Raw genomic sequence first — 20,895 nt, 5'->3', positions numbered from 1 at the left:
TAATTATTTAGCCTCATCCTATTAAATCTATTTATATTTCAACCCTCGCGTTTCTTGTTTTCCCCTTCCCACGTAGCATGGGGCAGCTGGGCCTCGGGCAGGCCGAGCCTGGACCTTCTGGTTTTGCATGTGGAGCTGGAGCTCAGAACACGGCGAGAAAAGGAGGGTGAACCCCCAAGGTCACTGCGTTCGCCTCACTCACACTGACTTACTGCACCTAGGTTAACAATAACACTCAGATAAGCATATCTGATAGACCGCAATAAAGCATTTCCAAAGTTGTATTTCACATGTCCAGGATTTTAATATTAATGATATAGAGAAATTAAAAAAAAGCAAACCCACAGTAGCACTCAGAAAAAGTATTTCTTGTTGCTGTTTACAAATAGCAAAGCAATCATGATTTTTCCCAAGCAGAATACACAAGCTATCAGTTGTAACAGTGGTAGTATTTAACGTGTCTTATGTGTTCTCCGTACTCCGAAGCGTTAACACAGTTTGAGAGAGCATAATAAACAGCATTCCTGGTATGCGGGTAATCTCTGCTTGTTCCACTGTTGCTGTTTTTAATTTGGCACGGTGACCTCTCACAGCAGGGGCTGAGCGGCTGTAGTAGGTTACGTGGATGCCAGATCCAGTATGGTGGGCCCAGCACTTCTTCTAAAGATGGGTTTTTAAAAACTACATTATTAAGTGAAGCTTCCACTTTTCCATGTTTCCTTCATTTAATTCTTCAACATAACATGCTGTTCCGCTGGAGAAGAGCAGGCTGAGAGGGGATCTCATCGATGCTCAGCAAGAGCTAACGGGCGGGGGGCAAGAGGACGGGGCCAGACTCCTCGGTGGTGCTCGGGGACAGGACAAGGGGCAACGGGCACAAACTTGAGCATAGGAAGTTCCACCTAAACATGAGGAGGAACTTCTTTGCTGTGAGGGTGGCAGAGCCCTGGCACAGGCTGCCCAGAGAGGTGGGGGAGTCTCCGTCTCTGGAGACATCCCAACCCTGCCTGGACGCGTTCCTGTGCCACCTGCTCTGGGTGACTCTGCTCTGGCTGGGGGTGGGACTGGGTGATCTCCAGAGGGCCCTTCCAACCCCCACCAGTCTGTCATTCTGTAATTTTCTTTAGAAATCCAGATTTTTAAAAAATTCAGCATGTTTAATTCGTCTCTAAACACAAGATGGCAGCATTTTATGCAGTTCACCATTGAACACTGGGAAGAGCTACAGACATTTTACAATACATAAATCAGAGGCGGCAGAGGAGTTTATGCTTTGAACAGTATAACTAATGGAAGTTGCAAAATCATTTATATTGCAAATCTGCTCTTGGTGAAGGCACCCTGCAGGCATGGCTTTTAGGGCCTGCAAAGTCGAGCGGGATCACCAGATGGCATACGCAGATGTTTGAAAGTGCAATGTAATAAAACCAAAATGCAGAAAATATTAATTTTCTCACTGACACCAGTAATATGCTTAATGTGCATGTACATAGGCAGAGGTGCTGTGATGAACCTAGTGATGTACTGGATGGGTTGGACTGGCAACATTTTAAATGTTATTATGTAAGCTTCTAAACTGCTTTAGATTAATAATTTGAGTACTTTTCTCATTATTATTTTTTCCATGAGCAGATTGTGAACATCATAATTAGTTTGAAATATGAATTCATTGTCCTTGAGGAGATGAAAAAAATGTCATTCCATGGCAAAATGAATGAGGTTAAACATTGCCTGGACTCATTAATCGTATTATTCAGAATTTTCTGGGGTACAGGAAAGCCCCAGCAAAGCTGAGGTTTGACACCAAGATCTGTGTCCGTAATCTGCACAGATTTCCTGACGCAGATTGAACACTTTCCTTTTTCCCAACAGCCATTTATTTTTCTTCTGCATGTGGGAAATGCAACCTACTCCTTTTTACAATTCTGAAGAAAGAGTTAAGTAAGAAACTGAGACAATTAAATTATAATTTAATAAAATACTTGTGATCTATCAACTTCATAGGCAATAGGACTTGCAGAAAAAGGGAAATGCAGGGTTTGAGACATTTTGTGGCTAGCTGGGAAAGCCCAGATGCTGACGAAAGCCCAGGAGAGTGAGTGTTGGCTGACAAACTTCAGACAGCCCCTGCATTATGGGCGTGCAATGGCCACAGCCGTGGATGTGAGAAAGACAGAGTAGCCTCCAGGTGTCTTGTCACCTTACTAGTGAACTTCATAGAAATCTTTCTCTCCTCACCCTTATTATTTTCCTCAAATTCATGCTTTAAAAAAATATTCTTTTTTCCTAGACACTCTGGTGTAAAAACATTTCTTCAATCAATTACAAACTTCTGTGATTCTGGGACAGTCCATGGTGTGACTTATGGATGGGTTTTGCCTTAAAAGGAAAAATGATTGACTATTCCTCCATCTGCCATTAAACCTTGTCAAGAAAGAGAGAATTTTGAGACGTCCAGCAGCCCTTCAGGGTTCCCTTCAGATTCCCCCCCTTCCCCAGGCAATGAACATGGAAAAGGCCCCATATAAATCCTAGCTCATCAGCTGAAATGCAAACCTAGCTCTAGACAGATTTGCTTTCTAGTTTCTCTGAAAAACCTTTAAAGACGAAACTGAAGAACTTTTGAGTGCCCCCTTTTATTGAGAAGTTTCCCTCATGCCATTGTCACACAGGTTTATTTTAAGCTGGCTGTTGATGTGGCAGCAACAGCAAAATCACAGCAAATCACATGGAATCATAGACTCGTTTGGGTTGGAAAGGACCTTTAAAGGTCACCTACCTAGTCCAGCCCCCATCCTTTGGGAAATTCCTTTGACCGACATAGAAGCTGTTGAATTCTCAAGTTTATGTGTGGTATTTCCCAAGCTACTTATTTCCTCTGGTTTCCATAACTGCACACTGAAAGGGTGCATTCTCCTCAAAAAAATCTTATCATAATTCCTGAGATTATTATCTGTAAAAGCAGTTTAAACATGAAGTAACAAGCATCCATCACATCTGCTGTGAGTTATGGGCTGTGTTTATCGGACCGATAGGAAACAAAAAGAGATGTAGTCTCATAAAGAAACACAGTGTATTCAGATACTCTGGAAGCTGTGGGGAGATTAACAGAAAACCGCATGATATTTTCAATACCCTTTTTTTTTTTTTTGTAATGCTGATGAAACAAAGATAGAAATGTCAGATGAGCTGCCCAAGCCACAGAAGAAATACCACGGTTAGATATAAGCATATCTGTGGCTGTGGCTTGTGTCCAGAGCCCAGAGGACCCTGCCTGTTTGTTAGATTGTACTTGGCTTTTAAACAGGTTAGGTGAAACAGTCTCGAGAGATAAAATAATTGCACAGCAATGGCTACTTTAATGACTAAATACAACCTCTATAATAGAAACACCAATAATAGAAAAATAAAGAGCATATCTTACTTCCCATAGCAAATAATTCTTTAGCAACTATATATTATAGCAAGCTAGAAGTGATCAACCAAACCACCTTCATACACTCAAATTGCCAATGTATGGCTCCCTTCCTCTTCCAACCAGAATTAACAGCTGGTTTTTAAGTTGGACTTTGTTGATCAGAGAGTGAAAAGGTCTGAAAGAAATTAGATCTCACTTTATAAACTCCTTGGCAATTTGGCTAAGTATGACATCACCGTGCTCATGGGGTGCACTTGTGCCCACCTTGGGCGTGCGAGAGACCATGGTGAAGGGTCGGGGGCGAGAGCTGCAGCAGAGCACCAGGGAGCTGGAGGGACGTGCTGTATCCTGCCCAGCACATGCCTGCGAGCAAGTGACGCGTAGCCGCCCTGGTGGGATGCATCATGTCATCATGATCAGTGTCTTCTGGGTCAGGGATGGGTTGATCTGAGTCTGCAACTGGGGGAAAAAGTGAGCTGGGGATGCTGCCCATGCTGTGACTGTTATGGCCCACCTAGGGTACAACTGGGTTATCCCAAGAGCCTCTTCTTTCTGTGGGGTTATTTTAGGGACTTTTTGCGCAAAATGTTTCCTCAGACAAGATGTTTAAAAGAGAAAGTCTGGCAACCAAGGTCAATTACACCTATAGAGTCTTCCCACTTGGGAGGAGGACCTCAAAGCAACTCCACCAGATAAAAAAGTGCCAGGCAAATATCTACCTAAATTCTAGTTGAAAATAAATACAGGCATCGGCTTTAAAAGCTGCAGACGGCAACTCAAGGAGCAGCTGGGCTGTCTAATTTTAACTCAGCGTTACATTCCAAGAGGCAGCAGCCCCTGCGATGCTGACACGCGTCCCTGCTGCCGGCTCTCTGTTCCGTGGCCGGGGATGGAGGTGACGGCGTGCAGGCTGGGCTGGGGGGGAGAGAGGTGGCACTTAGGGGCTGGGATCTCCTGCTGCAGCAAGGAATTCTCCAATGGATCCTCTCCTGCTGTAAAGCCCTAACTCCATTGGATTAATTTTGCTGCATGTTGGCAGCATTTCGTGGGAGCATCCAATTGTTTCATCGGTTTATATCACGTGCACTTCACCTCTGCTGTTTAGAGCAAGCCCGGAGTATTATTCCTCCAGAAAGGGCAGTATGTAGCTTCACAAAAATAGCAAACAAATAATAGCAATAAAAAGCATAAGAACAAATCAAGTAAACCTGAATCCAAACATTGTTCAATACCGACAGTTTGATTCACTGTAGAAAGAAAAAAATGAGTGGGGAAAACCACATTAACCTTGCATCATCGGTAAAAATGCCAGAGGGTGTCACAAGATTAAACAGAGAATTATCAGTCATTAAGAATAGCTTTCTCTCCTCATCTTGATATCAAACATTAAAACACTGGATATTAACATAAAGAAATTTTTGAGTACAGAACACAACAAGAAAATGCTATATCCATATCAGTAGAAATAACAAACTGTACAAATCATACAAGCCAGCAATAAAAGAACGTGTGAAAAAGGACTTAGCTTTGAATGGGAAAGGTACCTACGGGTCATGTGTCAGAACGGCTTAGGGTCAGATCATGTGCGGTGCTGAGCTTTCGGCAGCGTTTGTTGTTAAAACGCCCCCATGGAAGGGTTTAGGACAGTAACATCACTATTGCGGGCTCGTTTTCAAATGGAAGCTCTTCCATATGTTTACCTTTCCTGCTGGACATAGAATCAATTCTCTTGTTTTTAAAAAAGTGAATGCTTTAATCAAGTATAAAAATCTGCTTTCTAAACAACAGATTAATAGTATTAACCCTGAGAAGTAGAGGGAGCTGATTAAGCTGGGGGCCTGACCAACACACTGGGTTCGGTGGCTGCTTGGCCACTAACCGGGGGAAGGAGGAAGGGTGAAAATAAGCTAGATAAAGTTCACTAAGCAATATTAACAGTGCTGGAGCCTTTTACAAAACAATCATTGAAATACTCAAATTTCAATTTGAGTATTCAACTGAATACAGTTCAAATCACTGTATCTGTATTAAAGATTTGAAAGTTCTGTTTCTTGTGCTACTTTACTTTACAATCAACTGCCTCCCTTGCTCACAGCCGGTTCTGACTTCTGTCTTATTGTTTCTCCAAGTGCAAACAAAAAATTTAAGCCATTACCCTAACTCCTAAGGGGGACTCTTATTTAATATTATTTTCTCTTTTGTAAATGTTTTTATATTTAATTTCTTATCATTTTGATGTAATTTTCCACAGTGAACAGATTATGGGTGTGTTTATGTACACATTTGTGCATATGTTTAGCTTTGTAAATCTTTTGTGACAAGATTTTCCTTGTTACAACAAAGAGCATTCACTGAACTTACTCTCAAAAGCAGTTACTACTTTCATGCCTTCGTCACTGGCTTAGCAGGAAAGGGACTGCAGAGCGTATGAATGAGGGTGCTTTAAAGCAACTCCAAGTTACATCCGTATGAAACCCCAGTGCTCAGCTGTGAGCACGCGGAAGAGCATTCACTGTGGGGCAGAGAGTTTTTCCAAGACCTGTGCAAGCTTTTATTTCCCACAGAAGCCATGAATGTACAGTGTCGGTGCATTTCCATTTGCTCACGGACCTTGTGCAGGTCTGCCACAACTGTGAGCACTTAATCCCTGGCGTTTTCAGTGAGCATGGGATCTTCCCGGATTAAGAGGGATCTACAGCTCGGTAGAGGGACTGTTACTGAGTTGTGTCAGTCACTGAACAGATCCATGTCTGAATAGGAACTGGGTGACTCATGAGCTCTCACCAGGCCATGAAATATTGAGCTCCTTGAATTTATCACGCAAACTCACCCCAGTCCCCATCTACTGCACTGGCATCCTTAGCACCGGCCCAAGTGTCGTGGTGCTTTCAGACCCTCACGTCAGCTCTCTCCACGTCGTGTGGCGAACACGTGGCAAAGGGATGCTGTGCCTCGAGCACCGATGGACAAGTGGGGTTGGATGGCCTGGGGTGGCCCGGGGTGGAGTTACTGCCCGGTTCTGCTGCACAGACATCTCAGCTGCCTGCCAACCAGCTCCTGAGCTGTGCCGTTTGCAGCACAGCACTTCAGGACAAACTTACCAACGTCAGATTGCTCCAGTGTGCAGTGCTTTAGGAGCCTGCAGTTCAGGAGTTATTGGCAAGAAGTTCAGGCACCTTTGCAGCAGGGCTGAGACAAGCGATGAGAAGTGACAATTTCGGTCAGGGAGTGTGACCCCAGTTGGGGAATCTTCTCCCATTTGCATACACAGGCACTGCAAACTAGAAAATTGTCTAAGAACACTGCCTCCAGAGTAAGAGTCACAAATCACTACTCTGTCCTTGTGAAGGGCTTAGTAGGAAAAACCCAAGAACTTACGAACTGTAACCGTTGCAGGGCTGGTGAGAACTTGCTTGTGAATGGAAGTCACGCTACCCTTGCCCCGAGCCCTCAGCACACACAGTGCTCCCACCGGGCTTTCGTGAGCTCTGGTTTAACAGGGTTGGCTGCAGCTGTGGACCTCTGGTTTATTCACTTGAAGGTCATATTACTGGACTCATCTATTTTAATAAGTCTAAATGCTATCTTTGACAAATCTGATGGATTTTCTGGGGGATAGTGATACTGCTCACTTTAAGCTATTTTTAGGCATCTGACTTAGGTGGTCTGAATCACCTCCTTTCTTGACAATACAAAGAATTTAGGCTCTGGACTGCATCTAAATTGGATGCTAAGAATAGCCTAAAGTAGATGGTGAGAGTTCTGTTCTTCCCACCTTAAAGAAATTGCTTACAGAAATATTCATTAGCTTTAAACACAGGGTGTCATCCCACTTAAACAAGTGGCTTTGGGGCAGTGAGATGGCCAGGTCGAAGCTAGAACTCCTGTGACTTCTCTACTTGGTACACACATTCGGAAATACAAGGGCACCTCAGATGCGTTCGTATCCTCTATGCGGCTTTCTTCTGGAAATCAGGAAAGTGACAAACACAATGACAAACAGCCCCAGGATACTCAGGCCCACTGCGATGGGAGCTGCTTTTCTGTTTTTATCAGGAAAACATTCTTCTTCTGAAAGTAAAAGGAGATCAGAGAATGTGTTACAGCAGAACACTGTACTCCGAGACTATACGTCTATATTCCACAAACCAGCAAATACAAGACAGAAGATCTCAAAACCTTGATTTCTTTTTTTTTCCCCACTTTCGCCTGATCTATACTTATTACATTTTTTCTATGGTGATAAAAGAAAACAATACTTGCCCCGTTCAAAATAGCTATGTGCTTCACTGGAGAATGACTCTGCTCTTTCATGTCCACAGAAATTGTCTTACCATCAAGACCAGTACGTACACAAGGAGGAGTTTTTCCTGCCGATAGCAGATGTGGAGCATCACACTACAATGTGCAAGTCTAAAAATAAAGAGCAAGGCACATCCTGCACGGACAAAAACTAAGTGGCATCTAATTGTTTCTGCCCAGTAAAAAGGATCAGGCCACAGAAGGGAGCCCATAGTCCAGCACATCGTTAGCACAGCAGGGATCCTCGTTAAGTCAGCGTTTCCTAAGAAAAATCAAATTCTAATTGTTCTCTATGTTTAATTTGGAATATTTGTGGATAATTGTGGCTAACTCAGAACATCAAGAGATGAGGAAGGCAGAAGCCTTGGATTTGGTCCCGGGGGTTGCTTTAGCAGTACCATTGTAATTTTATTGTATGTATGATGATATCAGAAAAGGTTTTGACAAAACCAGTATCTTTTTAGAACCATCCAAAGATATATTCACTACAAACATACCTCTTAGCTACAGAGGGGGCAAATCCTGATTTCCTCAGCCAGACCCTACCCAAATGAATACTCAAGTCATCCTCCAGTTAAATGGAAACTCATTGCTCTAAAATGAACTTCCAGATTGGGGTAAATTGACGCCTTTGCTATGGAGAGACAGCACCACCTGGGTCACTGACACAAATGGAATGTTTACCCAAGCAACAATGGCAGGATCAGTCGCAAATTCACCATAGAACAAGCGTAGCCCTGGGAGTGAGGGCAAGGTCTGGGAATGGTCACTAATGTGTTACTCCAGAACTGGGCCAGACCTGCATCTTCCATCTGATCTATAGGAACGGTCCCTCCTTGGGCTCCAGGGACAGATGCTTTGAGTGGCACCCGAGCAGCCAACTATCCTCCAGGTAGTGTAGCTTGGTCAGCTAAACCCCACCATCTACCCCGGCTCAGCAGCAAATGTGGTTTACACCCAGGGTACGAGGGAGACCCAGCACCCTCCGCCCCTTTCACTCCCTTCCCACTATTCCAGGGCAGATTTCGGCAGCGCTCTAAGACAAAAGCCTCTCTTGTTATTGTCTAATTCCGATGACTGCGCAGGCACAGACTGTAGCTTAGCTTGGGCTTTTCCCCAGTGGGAATCTTTACGCCGAGGGTGGGCAGTTTGCTGAGGGAGCATGTGGAGTGCATGCCGTCACATCACAGCTCCGGAGCCTCCACGCCGCTCTCCCCAAAATCTGATCCTCTTCTCCTCTGATCCCGATGGCGGTTTCACGTGATACAATGCCACAAGGCCAAAGGCATCAGGATGCTACTAGATGCCGCCTTTTGAAAGCTTTGTCGGGTTAATGTAACCCACTGTTATGGAAGTGAGCTGAAAAGTATTTGCATTTAAGTGTGGCAAAAGCCAGGGATGTTTGAATTGACCGTTTTGCTTTGATGAAACCTTGAGCTATGAACTCTAAGGAACTGTTTCTGAGACACTGAAGTGCAGTTCAGAAGGCACTCTTACAGCTTTCCAGACTCAAACAAGCCATTGATGTAACAATGCTGCTGCAGACTGTACAAAATTGCAAGGAACTTGAAACTAATGTTCATTAATGTTTTCTTTTTCTTCCCTTTTTAAAGATAAGTAAATCAGGAGCAACAGAAGTGAAACTACCAGTCCCAAGACACCGAAGGGGAGGAGGCTGGTGGTGTGTAGAGTCACTCCTTCACGGGGGATTTTGTCTTTCAAAATCTGCGTACACAGCAGAGGCACGTAGCAGTTTCATAACTATTTCATGGCCACTGGGGAATTATTTCAGCGGTGGTAGATGCTTCCTCAGCCCTTTGATTAAGAGCGAAACTAATTTAATTTTGTATATGGTATTGATTAGCAGAGATTAGCCTGACTTTGAAGAGAGAGAGCCTTTCTAAGCTCTGTCTCTGCTGGAGGTGAGGCCATACCAAAAGCCGTAACTGAACTCACTCATTGTACAAATTCGAATGGGAATGTGGGGACCAGATGGGACCCCATGAGTTGTTCCAGCTTCTGAAACTGGGAGCATGCCAATCGTGCTCCTCCTCAGGAGCACATTTCCTCATGTCTAGACGCAGCTGCTCTGAAAGTTTCATCCTGCATTCACAAATACCCCTTATTAGCTGGCAGTTTTGCTGCTGCAGCTGTGGGACCTCATGAGTGTCAAAATAGCTAAAATCTGACTCCACTGAGAACAGTGACCTTGAACCGAACTGTACGTATTAGGGCTTTGGGCAACGCAGTGGTGGGGAACACACCTCCGCTTGCGCTGGGAGAAAATGGGTGAAGAAGGAAGGGTGGAAAAGGTGTCCTTCTACATACCTTTTCCAAACTGGTTGCCGACAATATCAAACGCCTGCAGCTGCATATTGACAATAAGTAGCTGGAAGTTCTTCTCCAAGCCGAAGGTTTGCTTGCTGGCACACTTAAAGGAATTCCCCAGTGTTGTTGTAAACAGCTTCTCACGTATGGCTGCATAGTAAAGCATACCTGGAGGCACAAAGAGAGAGACAAATGAGAGGCCCCACTAACTCTGTTGGAACCAACATCTTTCTGAGGTAAAATGGAGGATCCTGGGTGCTTTGGCAGAGCAGCAGTCACTGCAGTGACTACAGCATGGGCATTTTCCCCATAATGCATCAGTTACGTTTCTTCCGTGTTTAAATGAGTGCTTTAATTATCAATGGGCAACTCAGCCAGGTGTGGGTCTGAAAAAGTGGCTAAAATTAGGATTCTATCAGTTAGAATTCCTAACTATTAGTTAGGATTCTCACAGAAGCAGCCAACTATCTCAGGTCTCCAGAAGGGCTATTTCCAGACAAAACAGAGATACCATGTCTAGCATGGGAATTTGACATATCTAGTCAGTATTGCTTTATGTATTGAACATGTTCTTAAACGTATTTCAGTGTCACAGGACTTTATGGAAAGTATGGCTCAAGTTCAAAGCATGAAAAGATCTCGTAACCTGGGCATATCCTTTATCCTTGAAAGCCGATATACCAGTTGAAGACAAAATCATCCACGTCACCAGCTCTGCATCGCTGTATCTCAACCACATTTGCCAGCACAATGGTGTGGCGCATACTCTTGGTCCTCGTCGGTCAGAATCTGTCCACCAGTGTGTACTGATACAGCTGGTTCAGTAAGTTTTATCTTAGAAAAGAGACGGGCTGGCTCACTGCAGAAATACTGCCGGTGGGCCGTGAAATGGCAAGGCCTGGCAGAGAGGCAGTAGCAAACAGGCAGGGACAGCAATGTCTCTCGCCAGCACCACTGTGGAGGACTCAAAGTATATTTGAGGATTTTAAAATTTATGATTAAGCTGATTAAGCGTTTGTATTTGCTGCAATTGGTACTTAGCAATGCGCTGGAAAACTCTGGTCGTTTAGACTGAGAACATCCCGAGGAGACAAGTCCTCTGGATCGGCTTTTCTTCTACTCTGGTCGATGCAGATCAGTGCAGGCTCCACTTGAGTTAACCAAAGTGCTCGTCAGTGAGAAGAGAAACAGACACTGAGCTTCCAAAAAGCTCGGTGCTGTTAGAACACACCCGGTTGAGCTCCTGATTTGTTTTTCTTCTTTCAGGGACAAAAGTCAATCCCAATACTTATGAGTAACAAACAGAGAAGCGACATAAGACAGTCATTAACCTGGATTAGATATATTGGGAAGAATTAGTGCAAAATTCATGTCAGAGAAAATCTGAAGTGATGGCTCAGAATTTTTCTCTGACGAAACTGCAGCCCGGTCCCTTCTCTTCTGTTTTCAAGCCATAAGTTTTAGGTGAGTGACATGTTGAAAGCCTGATAAAACACATAATTTGCAAAATCCAGTGTTTTAAAGATAAGAAAGCCTATCCCACACCCAGAACAGTTTGATATGAAATTAAGACAGTGTAAAATCACTGACCTCCAGAAGATAACTGTAATCTGGACTCAATCTTACTGACATGGTACGTTGGAGCTTCCTGCAAAAGAAGATAGATATCTTTATTTGTAATACTTCCTCATATTTGTGAAAAAAATACAGTTCACCACAGCAACATGGTCACAAAGCGTTTCCCAAAGAAACACATTTTAAAGCATCACCTTCAAGACGCAAGAACCAACTTGCTTGGATGCACTGCTTTTCGTTTCCAGATCCCTCCACCTGACAGCGGAGCAGCTGGTGTCCCGCACCTCGGCTGCACCGCAGTTCTGCTCGGGCCAGCGACAAGGAGCTACTTGATTGTACACGGCATTGTACACTGCCGTGAGGCTTGGGGTACCCAGCGCAGGAGGGAGCTAAGCACACAGTATACATTGCACAAATTAACAGGCATGGGATGAGGCCGGTTATTTTTATTCACCTGTTTGCTTTCAGGGAGAGTCCCTGCAGCGCCGCCCCGAGCAATCCTGCTCTGACCCGCAGCCCGGCTGCTGGCGGGACCTCAGCCCCCACCTTCAGCCGTGCTGGGGACTCAGCGCCGCACAGATGCCCTTCGCGTGAGCAAACTGCAGAAAGCAGCCGTGCTCCCGTGCTCAGCGCTGTTTTGAAGTGGGAGAGGGCAGCAGCATCCCGAGAGCCCGGAGCTCCTCTCATGCTGGCACCACTCGTTTCCTATTTTGCCTGCCAGCAGCGGCCAATACAAATGAGGAAACCTGGATGTGCCTGTGTAGGGGAGAAACAACCGTTCTTTCCACCCTGCTGACACCGTTGGCGCTCGCTGGCTTTTTTTCATACGCCGACAGACTGCTGACAGGGAAAGCACCTGGTACAACCACACAGAGCAAAATTTCCAGTGTCCTGCTTGCGTGTGCCCTGACGCCCTGGTGCAGCCTGAACGCTGTCCTCCCCTGGGCTGTCACAAAGCGCGAGCCAGCCCTGGGAGCCTTTCCCTGGTACCAGTGTGGGAGCATAATGTCAGTCTTTACGTAGCAGCCCTACTATTCATCTTCATTCCAGCTGTGAGCACGTGGGGACCGGTGAGTGCAGCTGGGGGGGTAAATGGCAGCAGACACGAATGTCTCCTGTGCACCCAGTTTTAATATCGTGCGGTTTAAAAGCTGGTAAAATGGATTGGGAAAGTTTAAGAAAGAAATACACCAGAGAAGAGTTTCTCAGCAGTATTCCTACCAAAAAACATAAATAGGTCAAATATTAGCATTTTTCTGGCAGCGCACTATGTTCTGTTTGGCCACAGTGAATGACTTCTTGGGGAAAACACCTGCTCCCACTTCACGTCTTGTGGGTTAGTTACAAAACTTCCCTTTTTCAGGTTCTTTGCAAGAGGCAGCAGGCAGAGGCGAGTACTGAGCCAGCCGCTCGCCTCCCGCTGCCCGGGGCCTGCGCCAGCTCCACTTTCACTGGTGAAAATCAGAAGCCCCATCCCTGCAGCATTCCTGGTTCAAAGCAGTTAGAGAGGCTGCGGGCGCCCAACACATACAAACGGCAGCAAAATTATTTCTTATTAACCTGAATTTCAAAGAAGTCTAAGCCGGCCGGCTAAGCTCTTGAGGCTTATCTTTAAGTGAAGGGCGGATTGCCTAATGCTGTGCCAATAACCACTTTTTTGGGGGCAAGACCGGTCAAGTACCTCCTAAAGGTTCCCATCCCTCTCCTTAGCACTGCCTCCAGCGGGGCTGTTCATGGGCACTTGAATCACCAGGCTTTTCCTGAGGATCCTTGTAACTCAGAGAACGGTCCCCTTGCTGCAGGAAGCGTTCATCTACGGCAAACACTCACGGGCTGAACTGATCCTTTGTTTTAAAGCAGCTCCTTGATTTTTTACCTAACTTTTCCTCGTGGGCTTTAAGAAAGCTTTCTGCCATAAACTAAAATCAAGATGATTATGAATTGAAACCTTTTCTCTGCTCAAGCATTAATGACTCAGATATGGTATAATTTGCTGTTTCCTCTTGGACTTTCTATGGAAATGACTGATGAACCATTGCACTTCTGTTAATTGTCACTAATTTGAGCTTGGAACCTGGCAGTAAGATTGACATTTTGGCTTGATTAGTTGAAGGACACAGCTCAGCAGTGACGGCCAGAGGCAGCTCTGAACAGCTCTGGAGATCCAGGTCCCTTCTGACCTTTAGAGGTCCCTTCCAACCCAACACATTCCACGGTTCTATGATTCTACGACATGGCCTCGATGCGTCTACGCTCAGAGCCTGATGGGATCCAGTGCGTCTCGTATTCCTCCCTGCCCGTTAGTGACTCTATACACAGTATTAACTTCTGTCTTTAGTCCCGCTGGCATCACCACCCGGCCCTTATCAGCTCCCAGAGAATGGTGTTCCGTGCTGCCTCCCAAACCATGTAAACCGTGTAGACGTGTGAGGAAGCGAGAGGGTGGCTGCACTCCGCAGTTTTCCCCTGTGGCTATAACATCAGCAGCGCTCACGGTAGCTTATCTTAAAGCCTCATCCACATACGGTGAGGTCCCAGCGGGCAACATGGTATCAACAGACACGATGTCAAAAAGAAAGCTCGTTTTCCCACTACGTAAGCATGGGCCTCTCTCCTGGCCAAGTTTCTCTGTGTACTTATAAGTCTCCCAGGTGTGGCGCATTTTAAGGGCACTTATCTACAATTTTATTGTTGTAGTTCACTTGTTTGGAATTTTCCACTCAGAAATTAGATGAAATTAGGCCCCTTCAGCTGTGGATGGCTGGTGGCTCCTGGCCACGTACAACTGCACAGGCTGCCCTTTGGATTGAGCAACCCCGGCTGGCTCGTGGCTGGCCAGTTGTGATGCTTGGCATTGATGGGAAGCAAATGCCCAACCTCACCTGCATTCAGCTGTCCCTGAAACACCTTTTCGTAAGAGCAACTTGGTAGGGTGAGTCAGAGCTCCCGGCACACACACCTTGTTCCACACGGGGCCTCCAGCCCCAAACCCGTTCCCTCTGCGCAAACAGCAGACCTGGCCTTCCCTCCGCTAGGTTTTTGCCTACGTCAAAACGAGATGCAGATTTTTGCTTGGGGCTACTTCTGGACTTTGTGTTGCTAGACTGGTAGCTTTAACAGCGTTCTCTAGCACTTTCTATCAGAGGATGGCAAAGCACTCTACTTACCCTTCACTGTGCATACGAACCTTTCCAAATTCAAAGTTCAAGTAGACAAGACCTGATCTGATGTTGAAGTTAGCCCTGCTCTGAACAGGAGGCCTCCACAGGTCTCTTCCAACCCGAACTAATCTGTGTCTCTATGATTCTAGCCTCTTGGGAAGGACAGGAGCAATAGTGCCTTATATCCAGGTGGGAAAGTAGCAGCGACACGGATGAAATGCCTTTTCACACAGCACGAGCTGGATCGAAGGCAACCCAAGTTCCAGCTCCCCAACCCTAAACACTCCTTTCCCTCTAAATGCAACAATTACCTTTACAAAGGTGAAGATTATAAACCCTCCACTGAAGGTTATGTTCAGCTCGGACTGCATCGTCCCACAGCTGCCGGATGTCTGCGTCGCGTTGGGGTTGACAGCCATGTACTCCATCTGCTTCTGTGGAGAGATTGTATGAAAATTACTTTCACCGACATTAGATATCATCCCATGTTAGAAATATTCAGATGCCAGGCAAGGATATTTGGAATTCCAATGGGGATGGCTCGAGGCATATGAAGTCCAGGGCCTGAGGATCTAACCCCACACATTATGTTAATGGCAGTTACAAAACCTTAATTATGAGGGATGTAATCACCACTTCAGGCTTTCTTACATCTTTTGCTGAATCATTCACAGTGCATCGCTGCTAGGAGAGGGCACCAGCTCCCCAGGACCCCTGCTCTGATCCAGCCTGGCAGTTCCTGTGGTCCTAAAATCTCCCGCCTCTGAATCCAAGTCTGAGATTGACAGTTTCCTGCTTTCAATGCATCTCCCAGTGTCAGGCCCTTCCCTGAAGTCAATTCAGATTTTAACTAGTCTCCCATGATGGGAAGCACAGCTAATACGGGTGCCCGACCTGCCCTGCCAAGCGTTGCTGCCACAGATGCGTCCCTGAACCCCTGCGTCCCACTGACACCATCATACAAGCCAAAGCACAGCAGCTGGAGATGCTGTGGCACAGGAAAGGCCTTGGACTGGTAGAAACCCACTTATTTCTATCATGGAGGCTAACTTCTGAAAATTGGTCTGAAAGAGGAATAAATTCCACCTAATAAAGATACAGTCACTACAAGGCTCAGCCTCCACCTTGTAGTGCCTCCACCTCACCTTCTGTGCATTTTGAGCCATGAGTTGCAAGCCCATGACCGCTTTGATGCAGGTCCTGTTCCCGCTGGAAACGGTGTATGTGCCAGTGGGGATGGGAGAAGGCCGTGGCGCAAGAGTAGGTCTCGCCGTTGTCGTCGTAGATGGGACGGTTGTTTGAGTCCCTGGACGAATGGTTGTCCTGTTGGCCATGGCTGTGGTTGTTGGACTTTGAGGCGCTGTTGTTTGATTTCCTGACCCTGTGGTGGGCTTTACAGTTTGCATGGTGGCGGCTGTAGTAGTTGTGGCAGCAGTTGTCATCTGTGTATTTGGCGTTGTATGATTTATGGTTGAGTTTGTGGATGCCACTGTCATTTCTGTGCTCACATTTGCTGCTTGCTTGGTTGAGGACACAGAGTGACTGGTTGTGTTCTCCACTGCAGCTGTAACTGTTTCCACGGCCTGGGTTGCGTTGTCTGCTGATGTTGTGGGTACCACCGTGGGAGGTGTCTGGCTGGTCACTTGTGTGGTGGCTGCTCCTGCCGCGTGATGGGCTGGTGCTGTTGTTACCTGGGGCTGGCCTGTTGTCTGCACGGGGGTTGTCTCCAGAGAGCCTGTGCTGTTAAAACGAACTGTGGTGTCTTGATGGGGTGAAGAATGATAAAGGGAAAGTGGCTGAGCAGAAGTAGCTGTATGGTGGAAGGATGTGGTTTCTGGAGACAGTTCGACCCCCAGGGCCACTGCAGCAAAGCAGGAGGAAAACGCTGCAAAGAAACAGCTAAGTCAGTAGACGGGATACCTTTGCATTTAACATTTCTGCTGACACCCACAACATAACGGCACTGATTTTATTATCAAATGGGTGATAGGGTTTTATTCTTCATTTGGCTCCAGGAGAGTGAAAGCAGACGTGCTGTAGGACTGTCCATAACTTTTCACCACTCCCCCAACCTTCACGCCTCCGAACGTACCCATCGCGGCGGAAGCACGTTGGCTCCCAGCTCCCCACACGCTGCTTTGACTGCTGAAGCAGCCAGAGGATGCCGGAGGTGGGGGCAGACCCCGCAGTCCCCAGGCAGCGCAAGAATCCCCGTGCAGGCAGGAGCACCACACGATTTGATAGAAGCGAATTAGGAAGGTCTAAGGAAGATGAAGCGGGTGCAAAGGCGAAGGGGTGGATGGTTAGTTACCAACAAAGCACGGGGAAAGGGAACGTTTTGTGAGTGTGAAGGAAGTGAGGCAGCGTAATCAGCTTACTGGGAAACCCGTCTGGGAGACAGGGAAATTCCAGATACTTATTTATGGTTTTGTTGTAGCCATGCCAGCTTGAACCCCAAAGTTCTTCCTCCTGGGAGGTACCCAAGGGGATGCTCCAAACAAGGACGGACCCCCCCGCTTAGTGATGTTTTTTCAACAACGAGAAACTAATTTCAGGGTACAGCATCCAGGGGCTTTTTGGACCACATCTAAAAATAGTCACAGCACCAAAATTATGTTTCCATCTTATAACAGTTACAGAAACATTCCCTTCCAGAACTGGAAAGAAAACATCTGGCTCCTAAATGTAAATTTAAATGTAAAAAAAAGTGTGAAAAGTACATTGTAGAATAGACGAAGTTCACAACTCTTCTGCGCGAGTCTTTGATCGTGAGTATGCAACAAACTGTAAAGACAAGGTCAGGCTAAAAGAAATCATAAATCACTGGCATATACGAGTTCCTGGATGGACACAAATCTTCAGGTGCAGGTAAACACTTCACTGCCGAAATTAGCTGGAGGGCAGATGAATTCCCCGGTTTGGAGACAGAAGGGACCCAAAAGTCCAAGCCAGCTCACATCCCTCTGCTCCCCAGAGGATGCCGCAACGCATTGTCCAAGACATTCACTGTGTGATGTTTTTTCCAAAGAAATTTCTCATGAATCAGTATCAAAGCCTTGTGGCAGGTTGCGGAGATTTGGAGTTTGGGCTCCATTAGAGGGGCAGAGGCACATTCAGAGTGGGAATGGCTGAAATCTCACAATCTCATCTTCCTTTCATGTATTTATTTTCACTCAGCACTAAGAGGAATCTGCAACAATAGCTGAATTCACAGTCTCACCATTTTAGGATACTTACAGACTACATCAGAATAATAAAACCTACTGGGTCTTGAATCAAATTCAAGACCAGAAGGGAAGAAATGAGAGCAGCTGCACAGATCCGCACCCCCACTGAAAGCGGCCGTGGCAGAGGGGAGCAGAGCTGTGGGTCACACTCCGCACTCCCGCAGCCGCCCGGGTGTCACCTCCGGGCTCTGCAGAGTTCACGCGGCTGCCAGCGCCGCCGTTAGCATCGCAGTGCAACTTCAGGCAGGGGAAGAGCCACGAAAATGACAGGACGGAACCCTCTGATTGTGATTTCTATCAGAAGGGACTGAAAAATGCCATAATTAATATGATACTTCAGTTCATGTTCTGACTTTCCCCTACACTTTACCACACCCGCTGCAGGGCTGAAAAGCAGGGAACTTTCCTCCTTCTCCGTGAGCCAGTGGAAAATCAGAGCAGTTGCCATACACCAGCTATGGGTAGTTTCATCTAAGTCTATCGGCATAATAAAAACAAAAAAGAAGAAGTCGCGATTTTCACTCTTTTTTTCCACCCATAAGATTGCAAAATAACCCACATGTAAATTTACACAAGTCTTAAATAGTCAGTAAATTTACACGAGTCTTAAATAGTCAGTACTTCTTAGTTGTCAGTTAACAGATTGGTTTCGATTACCGACCGGGTAACACTTATCTTACAGATGTGAGGAGAAACATTAGTTCACTGGCATTTGGATGGCACCCATAGCTTTTAAACTAAACTTCGTTTTGCCCAAAAGGTCATTTCAGCCTAACTATTTTTCACTGGAGAGACGTTCAGCTGACGGGGTCACTGGGGGGCGAAGTCACAGATGGCGTTGGGGTGGCCCACGGCTTGTGCTCTCCAGGTGACCTGCCACAAAAAGGATGAGGGCTGCTCTCAGAAATACACTAACCCCAGCCTGGGCCTGAAGACCCCGTTTTCACGCCGTGGTGACCAGGGAGGTTGGGTCAATGCCAGCGGTGGAACGTCCCTGCTCTGCTCCCAGGCATTGCCATGGTCTGGCTGGGACATTTCTCAGCCTGCTGTCCTCTAATGGGGTGGGTGAAAAAAAACCTCTTGCTGGGGGTTGTTTCACCTTCTCGCACTTCTCACTTCTCACCACGCTCTCGCGCTGCTCGGCAGCCCAGCAGGTTTGTTCCGCTTTCTGCCGCTCAGAAGAAACGCTTGTGTTTAACTGACGGATTCTGTGTGGACGCAGAAACCTGACCCCACTCCTGCGGTCACTGGGGACACGCTCCCTGGCTCTAGCGCGAGTCCTTGAGGAACTGGAAAAGCACCCAGATTTTCTGAGAGGTTGTGGTACTGTCACAGTTTCCTCCCACACAGGAGGAGTTTCTTAAACTTCCAACCCATCAGACCTTTATCCCGTAAGCTCTGGTTATGTTTGATTCCCTGTCTGCACAAAAAGAGTCGACTTTGTGGCATTAATAAAACATCACAGCAAATTATTAAAGGAATGATCAAAAACAGATAAGGAGTTGAGGAAACAAGTCCTTTCTGGTCAAAAGCTCCTTGCTGACCACCGAGTGTTACATCTCCCAGCCTGATGTTGCTCTCCTCTCGTACGCGTGTTTTGGGGCTACTTCAGCAGCCTCCGGCCGGGAGGCGAGTGTGGGAAAGCGCAGCAGAGACAGCGGGAGCTGCCTGTGCCCGGGTCCCCGGGCTCTTTGCCTGCTCAGGGCGCTGGGAGGCGGCCGGGGGCTGCTACGTGTGCCATCCCTGTGTGCCGATGGCAAAACAGGCTGCAGAAACGCACCAGCGAGCTCAAACCTCTGGCCACTGCAGGGCTTAAATCACGCTCTGTCCTGCTTCACCCGGCAGACTGTCCTGCTGCGGGTCTTGGGGAGCGGCTCCACAGGCTGGGACACGTCCGCCCCCAGGCTGGCCCCCCAGATTCTCACAGAGGGCATTAAGGACCGGAGGGTGACTGATGTGGCTTGGCGTTGTGATAAGCCTCCGCCTGCCTTCTCCAAGCCCGCCCCCCCCCCCGGCTTCCCGGCTCCGCGTCTCGCAATGCAGCAAATGAGTGACTCCAGCTACGCTTCCTTAGTTTTTCTTCTGCCCGTCTCACTCCAGATTTTCAGTCAGTTCTGCTGGTCTGGAAATTATTTTTAATTGAGAAAAGCAAGCCCAAAAAAGTCTGCTTCTAGGACTGCTTTGAGCTGACTCCATCACACGGTCAGTTTACGTCACCACAGAGCACAAGTGAAAATACAGGGGAAAACATCAGACTAAGCCTATTCCAGCTGCAATGAAATGTAGTTATAGTTATTTCTTAGCAGTGGGACTTTAGTAAAAGCACCCTTACCGCTAGCAATAAAACTATTCAAAGTTTTCGGTCCGTTGGGTGCTGTCCTGACTGCAAAGAAACAAAACTAGTGTAACGTGTCTCATTTTTCTGATAGAAACGATGGAGGATGTTACTCACCACAGGCGAAGGTGAGGAAGGCGAAGGGCCGTGCATTCCTCCCCATGGCCGGCGCGGCTGCGGGTGTGCGGAGAGGAGCCGAGGTCTCCTGGGCAGGGAAGAGTTTGCCCAGGGCAGGGAGCGCGGGGTCAGGGCTGGGAAAGGGGAGGAGAGACGGGAGAGCGATGCTTCTCGCCCGTGAACGGCTGCAGAAGGAAATAAGTGATGGTTAGGAAAGAAAGTGAAACCAGCAGGGGCTGCTGGGCCGACTGGGGGAGGGCAGGCTCCCACCCCGCACCTCACACCTGGGCTCTGCCAAACGCGTAACCAAGAACCTTCTCCCGCGTGGATAACCTGGCGCAGCCCGCAGCCGGGGAGGTTCCAGCCTGTGAATCAGTACTTTCCCCTGTGTTCTTTAAAAAAGTACTTTCTTTAGGGCCCAAATCTTTCTTT

At 47.0% G+C, this 20,895-nt stretch overlaps 1 protein-coding gene across 1 annotated transcript; it reads right to left on the bottom strand.

The window, feature by feature from the left end:
• Positions 1-368: 368 nt before the first annotated feature.
• LAMP3 (lysosomal associated membrane protein 3) lies at positions 369-20,662 on the bottom strand. Its single transcript, XM_054207021.1, has 6 exons — positions 20,464-20,662; positions 15,930-16,669; positions 15,096-15,218; positions 11,639-11,696; positions 10,049-10,216; positions 369-7,489 (listed from the first exon to the last, which is right to left on the bottom strand). Exons 1-6 carry the CDS (start codon positions 20,507-20,509, stop codon positions 7,350-7,352), a joined length of 1,275 nt encoding a protein of 424 aa, XP_054062996.1. The 5' UTR covers positions 20,510-20,662; the 3' UTR covers positions 369-7,349.
• Between the last annotated feature and the right edge of the window lie 233 nt (positions 20,663-20,895).

Source organism: Rissa tridactyla, chromosome 6, assembly GCF_028500815.1.
Source record: "Rissa tridactyla isolate bRisTri1 chromosome 6, bRisTri1.patW.cur.20221130, whole genome shotgun sequence".
NCBI classification, from domain to species: Eukaryota; Metazoa; Chordata; class Aves; order Charadriiformes; family Laridae; genus Rissa; species Rissa tridactyla.
This window is presented reverse-complemented; position numbering and strand designations above follow the sequence as displayed.